The 12,953-nt window shown below is 46.3% G+C and overlaps 1 protein-coding gene across 3 annotated transcripts in view; it reads left to right on the top strand.

Moving 5' to 3' along the window:
• HELQ (helicase, POLQ like) overlaps positions 1-12,953 on the top strand; it is a 120,468-nt gene that overhangs the window by 77,375 nt on the left and 30,140 nt on the right. For all 3 annotated transcript variants that reach the window (XM_063919746.1, XM_063919748.1, XM_063919740.1), the window contains exons 12-14: positions 4,973-5,077; positions 5,675-5,888; positions 5,985-6,142. In XM_063919746.1, coding sequence (XP_063775816.1) covers positions 4,973-5,077; positions 5,675-5,888; positions 5,985-6,142 — 477 coding nt within the window. The remainder of the gene's footprint in view (positions 1-4,972; positions 5,078-5,674; positions 5,889-5,984; positions 6,143-12,953) is intronic.

Below are 12,953 nucleotides of genomic sequence, written 5' to 3'. Positions count from 1 at the left end.
TGCCATATAAAGGAGAGGAATTATTTGGGGTCGGTCTATCGGATCTGGTGGCCACGGCAACTGCCGGCAAATCCACCTTTTTACCTCAGACCCTCTCCCAACAGAAAAAGACACCGTCTTTTCAGCCGCAGTCCTTTCGCTCCTATAAAAACAAGCGGGCAAAAGGACAGTCTTATCTGCCCCGAGGCAGATGAAAGGGTAAGAGAGGGCAGCAAGCAGCCCCTGCCCAGGACCAGAAGCCCGCCCCGGGTTCTACAAAGCCATCAGCATGACGCTGGGGCTTTACAAGCGGACTCAGGAACGGTCGGGGGTCGACTAAAGATTTTCAGCAATCAGTGGGCTCGCTCACAGGTGGACCCGTGGATCCTGCAGATAGTATCTCAGGGTTACATGTTGGAATTCGAAAGGTCTCCCCCTCGCCGGTTCCTAAAGTCTGCTTTACCAACGTCTCCCTCAGAAAGGGCGACGGTATTGGAAGCCATTCACAAGCTGTATTCTCAGCAGGTGATAGTCAAGGTACCCCTCCTACAACAGGGAAAGGGGTATTATTCCACACTATTTGTGGTACCAAAGCCGGACGGTTCGGTAAGACCTATTCTAAATCTGAAATCCTTGAACCTGTACATACAGAAATTCAAGTTCAAGATGGAGTCACTCAGAGCAGTGATAGCGAATCTGGAAGAAGGGGACTTCATGGTGTCCCTGGACATAAAAGATGCTTATCTGCATGTCCCAATTTATCCCTCACACCAAGGGTATCTCAGGTTCGTGATACAAGACTGTCATTATCAGTTTCAAACGCTGCCGTTTGGTTTGTCCACGGCACCTTGGGTCTTTACCAAGGTAATGACCGAAATGATGGTTCTTCTACGAAGAAAAGGCGTATTAATTATCCCTTACTTGGACGATCTCCTGATAAGGGCAAAGTCCAGAGAACAGCTGGAAGTCGGTGTAGCACTAACCCAAGTAGTGCTTCAACAACACGGGTGGATTCTGAATCTTCCAAAATCTCAATTGACCCCGACAACACGTCTGCTGTTCCTGGGAATGATTCTGGACACGGTTCAGAAAAAAGTGTTTCTCCCGGAGGAGAAAGCAAGGGAGTTGTCCGAACTTGTCAGGAACCTCCTAAAACCAGGAAATGTGTCAGTACATCAATGCACAAGAGTCCTGGGAAAGATGGTGGCTTCTTACGAAGCAATTCCATTCGGCAGATTCCATGCACGAACATTTCAGTGGGATCTGCTGGACAAATGGTCCGGATCGCATCTGCACATGCATCAGCGGATAACACTGTCACCAAGAACAAGGTTGTCTCTCCTGTGGTGGTTGCAGAGTGCCCATCTGTTAGAGGGCCGCAGGTTCGGCATACAGGACTGGGTCCTGGTGACTACGGATGCCAGCCTACGGGGCTGGGGAGCAGTCACACAGGGAAGAAACTTCCAGGGTGTATAGTCAAACCTGGAGACGTCTCTTCACATAAATATACTGGAGCTAAGAGCGATCTACAATGCTCTAAGCTTGGCGAAACCGCTGCTTCAGGGTCAGCCGGTGTTGATCCAGTCGGACAACATCACGGCAGTCGCCCACGTAAACAGACAAGGCGGCACGAGAAGCAGAAGAGCAATGACAGAAGCTGCAAGGATTCTTCGCTGGGCGGAAAATCATGTCATAGCACTGTCAGCAGTGTTCATCCCGGGAGTGGACAACTGGGAAGCAGACTTCCTCAGCAGACACGATCTTCATCCGGGAGAGTGGGGACTTCATCCGGAAGTTTTCCACATGATTGTGAACCGTTGGGAAAAACCAAAGGTGGATATGATGGCGTCTCGCCTCAACAAAAAACTGGACAGATATTGCGCCAGGTCAAGAGACCCTCAGGCAATAGCTGTGGACGCTCTAGTAACACCGTGGGTGTACCAGTCAGTGTATGTGTTTCCTCCTCTGCCTCTCATACCAAAGGTACTGAGAATTATTCGGAAAAGGGGAGTAAGAACAATACTAGTGGCTCCGGATTGGCCAAGAAGAACTTGGTATCCGGAACTTCAAGAGATGCTCACGGAGGATCCGTGGCCTCTACCTCTAAGAAGGAATCTGCTTCAGCAGGGACCTTGTATGTTCCAAGACTTACCGCGACTGCGTTTGACGGCATGGCGGTTGAACGCCGGATTCTAAAAGAAAAGGGCATTCCAGAGGAAGTTATTCCTACCTTGATTAAAGCTAGGAAGGAAGTGACCGCTCAACATTATCACCGCATTTGGAGAAAATATGTTGCGTGGTGTGAAGCCAAGAAGGCCCCAACGGAAGAATTTCAATTGGGTCGATTCCTACATTTCCTGCAGGCAGGATTGTCTATGGGCCTCAAATTGGGGTCTATTAAAGTTCAAATTTCGGCCTTATCAATCTTCTTCCAGAAAGAATTGGCTTCAGTGCCTGAAGTACAGACTTTTGTCAAGGGTGTACTACATATACAGCCCCCGATTGTGCCCCCAGTGGCACCGTGGGATCTAAACGTAGTTTTGGATTTTCTCAAATCTCATTGGTTTGAGCCTCTCAAATCTGTAGATTTGAAGTATCTTACATGGAAAGTAACCATGCTACTGGCCCTGGCTTCAGCCAGGAGAGTTTCAGAGTTGGCGGCTTTATCGTACAAAAGCCCATATCTGATTTTCCATTCGGACAGGGCAGAACTGCGGACACGTCCTCATTTTCTCCCTAAGGTGGTTTCGGCGTTTCACTTGAACCAGCCTATTGTGGTGCCTGCGGCTACTAGCGACTTGGAGGACTCCAAGTTACTGGACGTTGTCAGAGCATTGAAAATATATATTTCAAGGACAGCTGGAGTCAGAAAATCTGACTCGTTGTTTATATTGTATGCACCCAACAAGATGGGTGCTCCTGCGTCTAAGCAGACGATTGCTCGTTGGATCTGTAGCACAATCCAACTTGCACATTCTGTGGCAGGCCTGCCACAGCCTAAAACTGTAAAGGCCCACTCCACAAGGAAGGTGGGCTCATCTTGGGCGGCTGCCCGAGGGGTCTCGGCATTGCAACTCTGCCGAGCAGCTACGTGGTCAGGGGAGAACACGTTTGTAAAATTTTACAAATTTGATACTCTGGCTAAAGAGGACCTGGAGTTCTCTCATTCGGTGCTGCAGAGTCATCCGCACTCTCCCGCCCGTTTGGGAGCTTTGGTATAATCCCCATGGTCCTGACGGAGTCCCCAGCATCCACTAGGACGTCAGAGAAAATAAGAATTTACTTACCGATAATTCTATTTCTCATAGTCCGTAGTGGATGCTGGGCGCCCATCCCAAGTGCGGATTGTCTGCAATACTTGTACATAGTTATTGTTACAAAAATCGGGTTATTATTGTTGTGAGCCATCTTTTTTTTAGAGGCTACTTCTGTGTTATCATACTGTTAACTGGGTTCAGATCACAAGTTGTACGGTGTGATTGGTGTGGCTGGTATGAGTCTTACCCGGGATTCAAGATCCTTCCTTATTGTGTACGCTCGTCCGGGCACGGGCCCTCATTCCGAGTTGTTCGCTCGCAAGGCGAATGTAGCAGAGTTACACACGCTAAGCCGCCGCCTACTGGGAGTGAATCTTAGCTTCTTAAAATTGCGACCGACGTACGCGCAATATTGCGATTACAAACGAGTTAGCAGTTTCAGAGTAGCTCCAGACTTACTCTGCCTGTGCGATCATTTCAGTGCTTGTCGTTCCTGGTTGACGTCACAAACACACCCAGCGTTCGCCCAGGCACTCCCACCGTTTCCCCGGCCACTCCTGCGTTTTTCCCGGAAACGGTAGCGTTTTCAGCCACACGCCCCTGAAACGCCGTGTATCCGCCCAGTAACACCCATTTCCTGTCAATCACATTACGATCGCCGGAGCGAAGAAAAAGCCGTGAGTAAAAATACTTTCTTCATAGTAAAGTTACTTGGCGCAGTCGCAGTGCGAACATTGCGCATGCGTACTAAGCGGATTTTCACTGCGATGCGATGAAAAATACCGAGCGAACAACTCGGAATGAGGGCCACAGTACCTAACTGAGGCTTGGAGGAGGGTCATAGGGGGAGGAGCCAGTACACACCATGTGATCCTAAAAGCTTGCTTTTGTGCCCTGTCTCCTGCGGAGCCGCTATTCCCCATGGTCCTGACGGAGTCCCCAGCATCCACTACGGACTATGAGAAATAGAATTATCGGTAAGTAAATTCTTATTATTTGTATCAATTTTACTTAAAGGGGGTTTTCTACTTCTGTTCAACCTTTTCTTAATCAACCATGCTTTCCATGTATTGCCAATGGCTCTGCCCCACCTTTTCCCCTAATAGAAACTCTCCTGTGACCTGTGTCACAGAGCTTGCTCACTACTTTCATTTTCTTCCAATATTTTTTATTTTATTTTATTGATAAGCACTGGCAGCCATCCATTGTGCCTGTAGAGCTCTAATGAAGCACAGTGTATGGACTGAGGGGGAGATCAATCAAAGCTTGGAGACAAAAAAACAACCAATCAGTTTCTAGCTGTCCTTTTTCAAACACAGACTTTAACGTGGCAGATGAGAGCTTATTTGTTTAGTACTTTATCTCTCCAAGACTTAGTAAGTAGACCCCATAATCTTATACTTTTGATGAATCTCCCCCTAAGTCATCCAAAGCATATACAGTAGGTGTGGGAAAAGTTGATTCTCTAGTTTAGGTAACAGGCAATTGTATTAGTACATAGGGTATATTTTTCTTTTGCTGTGGTCTTGCATAAAAAATTATTTGCTTTTAAAAATTGTATATATTTCAAGTTTTTATAAGCACATAAGCAATAATAATTAAAAAGTGCTGCACATTAGCAAAGCAGCATGTTGATGGTACACCTGAACACGCTTAAGATTAAAAGTGGCTCTAAGTTTTTAGTATTGGTGATTCATAGCTTACATGTTTATTTTTCATTTTCTTTTACATTTTAGGTTCAGGAATTGGTTAGTAAACCACTAGAGAATTGTTACAGCAACTTGATGTATAACTGCGGAAAAGGTTTCCAAAGTATGCTGCTGTCACTAGTTGGCCTGAAGGTATCCCTTAAAGATATAATGTATATATAGTGTTAGTCTACAAACCACATATCTGATGATATTACTTAGTGAATGTCTTTGTAATGGGCTTTAGTTATGAATTTGTAAAACCTTTTTTAGAATAACTGAGATGATAACCATACCATTGACTTTTCAGAATGCTACCAATTCGCTATAGCATGCTTAATGGGCCTAGTACTAAAGGGCCTGTTGGGGAGTGCCCTGTAACTATCAAGCTACTTTGTTTAAAAAGAGAATCTTTAAATAAATGTAAAGTTGCCATTATTCATTTTCCTAATGTTACTTATCTTCCATTAACATGATGTCATCAACATACCTTGTGCATGATGTGAATGGCTGCTACCTGTAACATGAGGCATGTGGCTTCATTGTCACCAAATTCCTCTTATTTAGTGCCTTTTATTTGCACTTGCTGAAACATAATTCTGATAAGGTTTACAATAGCTACATTGTCTGGTTAAAAGTATTTTCATTATTGTTGAGCAGTATAATTATACACCTTTCTTTAATTGCAGTGTTGTTGTTGTATCAATGAGAAGTCATATCAAATAAGATGTATTATTTTTTTTTCCCCAGATTGCAGAAACGGCTAAGGACATATACAATTTTGCATGTTGTACTCTATTCAGTGTTCAACAACAACATTTGTGTAAAGAAACGTCTTTGTGGGACATAACAAAGGAATCATTGGAGTATTTAGTAGAGAAAGGTCTTATATGCAGCAAACTAGGCCATGAAACAGAGCAAGAGATATATGAGGTCACAAGACTAGGTCAGGCAACCTATAAAGGTGAGCAGTGTGATCCTAACCCAAATTCTGGATATGGATTTGTGTAATTCTTTACTTTGTATTTTTGTAGTCACTAATGTGTCTAATCTCTTTTAGGATCTATTGATTTATCTTACTGTGATGTGTTGTACAGTGATCTGAGAAAAGGCCTGGAAGGGTTAGTCCTTCAGAATCACTTTCATCTTCTCTACCTGGTGACCCCATATGATATGGTAGCTCAGATCAACCCAGACTGGATGATTTACTTCAGACAGGTAAAACTGCTATATGACAATGCACCTCCTGTGAAATCTATGGTTGTTAGTAGTCACAAAAGAGTTTCAGTAGATTGAGAGCTTTTTTTGACCGTACATGGAACGCTGAGGTGACTTCTACTATCCTTTTTTAACATTAGTTTATACTGTTTCTGGCCTCAGCAAGCCAGAAACAGCATCGCCCCCAGCACTTTAGTCAGAGAATGCCGGTTCTTGCGACAAAACGCCCTGTTTAGTCCGCAAGAAACGGCCTTCTCCGACATAACAACACGTTGAATTGAATAGCACCGGGAGCTAATTCCCGTCACTATTCAATCCGCGCTGAATTGAATTGACCCCAAGAATCAAAAATGATTGTTTGGTCATTTTCTTTTCTCTTACGTCCTAGTGGATACTGGGGTCTTGTACTTTAGTACCATGGGGTATAGATTGGGTCCACTGGAGCCTTGCACTTTAAAAATTTTTAGTGTGTGCTGGCTCCTCCCCTCTATGCCCCTCCTATCATACTCAGTTTAGAAAAATGTGCCCGAGGAGCCGGGTGCACTTCTGTTGAGCTCCAGAGATTTTTCTTTTAAGTTTATTATTTTCAGGTAGTTCTGGTTGGCAACCAGACTACCTGCTTCGTGGGACTTAGAAGGGGACCGAACCAACCTCCTGAGGGTTTATGGTTCGTAATCCCAGCTGACAGGACACTGGGCTCCTGAGGTGCTGATCACACTCCGTTAGTGTGTGTGCCCACGCCGGCAGCTAGCCGCCACCCTCTTAACAAATGCCGAAGATCCAGGTGCGGTGAGTGTTACACCTTGGTCTGTTGGCGGCAAGTCACACAGCGGTCACGGGCCCGGAGCTGCAGTGCCCGCCACGGACAGACTGGCTCTGGGCTACAGGCCTCACAGTACTAACTGTCTTAAGGCTTTGTGTGGACTGTATATGGATGTCTAATGTTATTTTTAACATTGCCAGTATAAAATTACTGTCAGGGACTGCGCGCCATTACAGGAGGCGGGGCTTTCCGGAGCTGGAAAAGAGGCGGGAAGGCGCCATTTCCTACTGCTGCGGATCATCAGGCTGCATGAACGCTGCTCCTCCAGGGATCCATGCTGCTACAGACTGTAAGCTGGTACCAGGGGGTCATAGAAGTGGGGAGCACGCCAGCGGTAGCGCCACTGCACTCCTATCAGGTCATACACATACTTTCACACTTTGTGCTGCTGTGTTTGTGTGCTGGTATCCGCTCCTCAGTGTCACTCCAGGTGCTCTCTAGGGTCTGCGTGGAGGTGTTAGTCAGTGGGCTAAGCTGTATTACGGTTGTCCAAAATGTCTGTGGACATGGTAATGTGTACTGCTGGTAATTCAACCCCCTCTTCAGCGGGGTCACTCATGTGTGAGCAACGTTCTTTGTCACCACAAGGATACAGTTCACAGGCACCTGACTGGCTAGATAGCTTCAAAAGCATGATGCAGAATGTAAATTCAGAATTAATGGCTGCTAAAAGAGAGATACAGCTAATACAATCTGTTGATTGAGTGGCTAAGGCTGCAGATGCCAAGAAGGCTTATCAGCCCCCTCTAGTGGTATCCCATAAACGCTCACTGCCTCAGGCATTACAGTCTGATTCTGACTCTGATCAGCCGGATGTGGATGATAATGATATGGATGAGGACAGCTCTCTGTCCCCTGGAGTGGAGGCTCTCATCTTTGATATTAGAGAGGTCCTCCACATACCAGGTCAGGAGTCGGAACCAGGTGAGGAATTATATTTTAATGTTAGACCAAAGACCTCAGCAACTTTGCCTGTGTCTAAGGAATTAATCTCCCTGGCCAGAGAGGCTTGGTTAAACCATGATTTAAAATGTAAGATCCCTCAGAGGTTATTAACTACTTTTCCCCTTCCTGCTGAGGACAGGAAGATATGGGAAAAACCCCTGTAAGTCGATAAGTCTGTATCCAGACTGTCCAAAAAATTAGTACTACCGGTACCAGGGGCTGTATCCCTGAAGGAGCTGGCTGACCGTAAGATTGAGACTACACGCAAAGCAATTTCTACGGCAGCGGGCGCGGCACAGCGCCCCACAATAGTTTGTGGGTGGATTTCTCGGGCGGTAGTCAGGTGGACTGACACTTTTATTGAAGGTTTAGACTCTCTACCCCGGATGAGGTCATTACTCTGCTGCAACATACACAGGATGCTGCAAACTTTATGAGCGAAGCTATTAAGGAGTTGTGTAAAATAAATGGGCGCACTACTGCTATGGCTGTTTCGGCGCGCAGGGCTCTGTGGTTACGTCAGTGGTCTGCTGACGCTGACTCCACAAAGGGTGTAGAAAATCTTCCTTTTACAGGTGATGCCTTGTTTGGAGATTAATTGAATAAATGGATCTCCCAGGCTACGGCGGGTAAGTCTACCGATCTGCCGTCGGCTGCGCCACCTGCTAGATGTTCTTACACAGGACCCTCCTTGCAGTCCTTTCGTGTGGCAAGGTTCAGAGGCAGGGGCCTCCACCACCTCCAGAGGATCTCGTGGTAAGTCCTGTAAACCTGCACCTGCCGTCTTCCTGGACCAGACCACCGGATCTCCTGCCGCTAAGCCTTCTGCGTGACGGTTGGCCCCAGCGGAGAGGTGCCTTTCAGGTAGGTGCTCGCCTTCAACACTATGCCCACGTGTGGGTGGAGTCCTGCCGGGATCCTTGGGTGAGGGACCTCATTTCCCAAGGATACTGGCTGGAATTCCAGACACTTCCTCCTCACAGGTTTTTCAAGTCGGGCTTACCAGCTTTACCCGCAGCAAGAGTTACCTTGCAAGAGGCTATTCAAAAGCTTTTACAGACAGGGATGGTGGTGCCTGTACCTCCTCAGTTACGCAACCAGGGTTTTTACTCCAGTCTTTTGTCGTACCCAAACCAGACTGTTCGGTGCGCCCCATCTTGAACTTGAAGTCTCTAAACCTGTATCTGCTGGTATGCAAATTCAAGATGGAATCCCTGCGGGCGGTAGTGTCCGTGCTGGAGGAGGGGGAGTTCATGGTATCTCTGGGTGTCAAGGATGCTTACCTACACATTCCCATGTGGCCCCCTCATCAGGCTTGCCTCAGGTTCGCCATATTGAACGACCATTTCCAGTCTCAGGTCTTACCCTTTGTTTTATCCACAGCACTGAGGGTTTTCACCAAGGTCATGGCGGAGATGATGCTGCAGCTGCGCGTGATGGGAGTGAACATAGTCCCCTACGTGAAGGATCTCCTAATAAAGGCTGTGTTCAGGGAGCGTTTGCTAGACAGCATCGATCTGACAACTCGACTACTGACGGATCATGGGTGGATCCTAAATTTTCAGAAGTCTCACCTGGAACCGACCCAACGTCTTCAGTTCCTGGGAATGATACTGGACACAGTGTCTCAAAAGGTGTTTCTCCCAAGGGACAAAGCCTTGACTATCCAGGCTATGGTTCGCTCGGTGCTCGGTCCTCTCAAGGTATCCATACATCTTTGCATCCAATTACTGGTCAAGATGGTGGCTGCTTACGAGGCAATCCAATACGGCAGATTTCACGCCAGACCATTTCAGCTGGATCTGCTGGACAAGTGGTCAGGGTCTCACCTTCACATGCATCAGGAAGTGACGTTGTTCCCGCAAGCCCAGATTTCTCTCTTATGGTGGATACAGGTTCCTCACCAGGTGGAGGGCAGGAGTTTCAATATCCACCTGTGGATTTTACTGACAATGGATGCCAGCCTCCGCGGTTGGGTGGCTGTGACCCAAGGGGCCCAGTTCCAGGGGATTTGGTCACGACAGGAATCTGCCCTACCAATAAACATCCTGGGACTCAGGGCAGTTTACAATGCTCTTCTACAGGCTTTTCATCAGGCGATCCAGGTTCAGTCGGACAACGCCGCGGCAGTGGCGTACATCATCCGACAAGTGGGAACAAGTAGCAGAGTGGCGATACGAGAGGTGTCGAAGATCCTCCTCTGGGCGGAGGCGAACGCAAGGGCCATCTCCGCCATATTCATTCCGGGAGAGGAGAAAAGGGAAGCGGACTTCCTCAGCAGGCACGACCTCCATCCGGGGAAATGGGGATTACAACCCAAGGTGTTTCAACAGTTAATTCACCGGTGGGGCTGGCCACAGATAGATCTGATGGCTTCTTGACTCAACAAGAAGCTATGCCGTTACTGTTCCAGAATGAGCGATCCACAGGCTGTAGCAGTGGACGTACTGACGACACCGTGGATGTCAAGGAAGAGAGAGGGGTCGCACAGACATTTATTTTGATAAATTATATTCATGTATTATTTTATGTCCTTTCCCTTTATTCAATAAAGCATATGTATGCCTTTTATTGGGAGGTGCTCCAGGGATATCATAACCGTAGAAAGTCAAAAAAGGAAGAAAGAAAGAATTCCCTATATTGGGCACACTCGGACTGTATTATTTTCATAAAGTCAAATATCTATCATGATAGATGACCACTCATCTAAAATATAGCTTTTATTGAATTCTTTAAAACATAGGCGAAATATAGTGCATGTGAATAAATTGTGAAAACATAATAAAGTGAATTAAAAAGCTTAGTCACTGTAATTGTTGTGTTTCTTCACTGTCTCCAGTATCTGAACACTGTTGCAATATCTGTAGCAATGCTAGTTGCCTTGTGTCTGATATTGATACCTTTGTATCTAGGAGTGAAATGCTCCTGTTACAATTCCAATATGCCACCACTATTATGGTTTTTGCAGTGTGCGCATCACTGACTAGTTATATTTGAGTGGTGGATCGTACTTTAAGTGCCTCCTGTTGTTAGGAATTTGCTGCCCCTAGGAGAATTCCCAGTGCTGCTGCTCCCTATATATGAAGCCTGAATTTATAATTTATTCAGGATGTTTTGCTCTCTATGTCATTAACCTTATTAATGATTTGTGTATCACCACCAAATATATATATACACACGTGACGTATGGGGAAGTTTATATCACATCTCACATACAGTTTTTCATGTACTGCTGAACTTAGAGCACATGTTTTTTTATATATAATAATTTTTATTGCTAGAATTGCAACGCTCTTTTTCTGTGTGGTTATAATCCACGCTTGTTGATTTACCTGTCAGCACCTATTGCACACACGTGTATGATGTGTATTAAAGGTTCTATGACACTTTCATATATATATATATATATATATATATATATAATTTTTTTTCTTTTTTTCTTTTTTTTCCATAGAGTTTTCATTTACTGCACGCAATGGGAGATTCATTCATAAACACTGTATGTGTTACCCTTTCTCTTACATACAGTGTAACATCCCGTTGTAATATATCCCCTCAATAGCGCACTGATCACTATTCCCTCACTGGGATATATATGTATGTATCCAGTTATCGGGGCCCCACATTTAATGACTGCAGAGTGTGGTTCTGTTGTCCCGCAGCGTTCTATTCAGTAACGCCGCGCGTGTCAGCTGTAAGCCGCGGCTCTCCTGTGTGGAAACACCCGACTGACTCAGTGCGGTGGGAGGGCTGTTTGCAGTGCAGTAGGCACACGGTTATATCCTACGCCAGGAACAGCACCTAATCCAATATACGGGCACAATTTTATAACAGACTGGCAACAATAAATATATACACAGTGACTATGCTAAATGATGGAAAGGACACATGATGGTTGTGGGATCAGACTAAGAAGGGAAAGCATTCAGGCAATTCTAATTGCCCCAAATTGGCCTTGACGAGCGAGCTACTCGGACCTCCTGACCATGGGGGTCATTCCGAGTTGTTCGCTAGCTGTTTTCGGTCGCTGTGCAGTGATCAGGCACAAAAACGCCACTTCAGCGCATGCGTATGTGCGATGTACTTTCATAACAGCCGATGCAGTTTCACACAAGGTCTAGCAACGCTTTTCAATCGCACTGCTGGCCGCAGAGTGATTGACAGGAAGTGGGTGTTTCTGGGAGGTAACTGACCGTTTTCGGGGAGTGTGTTGAAAAACGCAGGCGTGTCAGATACAAACGCAGGCGTGCCTGAGGAAACGCAGGCGTGGCTGGCCGAACGCAGGGTGTGTTCGTGACGTCAAAACAGGAACTAAACAGTCTGAAGTGATCGCAAGCTAGGAGTAGGTCTCGAGCTGCTCAGAAACTGCACAATCTTTTTTTGTAGCAGCGCTGTGAACCTTTCGTTCGCACTTCTGCTTCTGCTAAAATACACTCCCAGAGGGCGGCGGCTTAGCATTTGCGTGGCTGCTAAAAGCAGCTAGCGAGCGAACTCGGAATGAGGGCCCATGTCTCTGGAGGATCCCTGGCCTCTGCGGCTCCAAAAAGATCATCTTCAGCGAGGTTCGTTCGTCTATACAGACTTAGTGGCTACGTTTGACGGCTTGGAGGTTGAGAGGGAGATTCTAGCAAAGAAAGGTCTCCTCTCTCCGGTTATTTCCACCATGGTCCAGGCCAGGAAGATGGTTACGTCAAAACACTATCATCGTATCTGGAAAAAGTATGTTTCCTGGTGTGGAAGTAGAAAGGTTTCTCCTGTGGAGTTTAAACTTGATCGTTTTCTGCTTTTCCTACAAGCGGGAGTGGATATGGGCCTACGTCTAGGCTCCATTAAAGTCCAGATTTCGGCGCTCTCTATTTTCTTCTAGAAACAGTTTGCCCTGTTGCCAGAATTACAGATTTTCCTGAAGGGAGTTCTTCATATGTAACCGCCCTTTGTTCCTCCCACGGCTCCGTGGGATCTCAATGTGGTTCTGTCTTTTCTCCAATCGGTTTGGTTTCAACCCTTACATAGGGTGGAGTTGAAGTTTCTCATCTGGAAGAC

Source organism: Pseudophryne corroboree, chromosome 1 (genome assembly GCF_028390025.1).
Source record: "Pseudophryne corroboree isolate aPseCor3 chromosome 1, aPseCor3.hap2, whole genome shotgun sequence".
In the NCBI taxonomy this organism is placed as follows: Eukaryota; Metazoa; Chordata; class Amphibia; order Anura; family Myobatrachidae; genus Pseudophryne; species Pseudophryne corroboree.
This window is presented reverse-complemented; position numbering and strand designations above follow the sequence as displayed.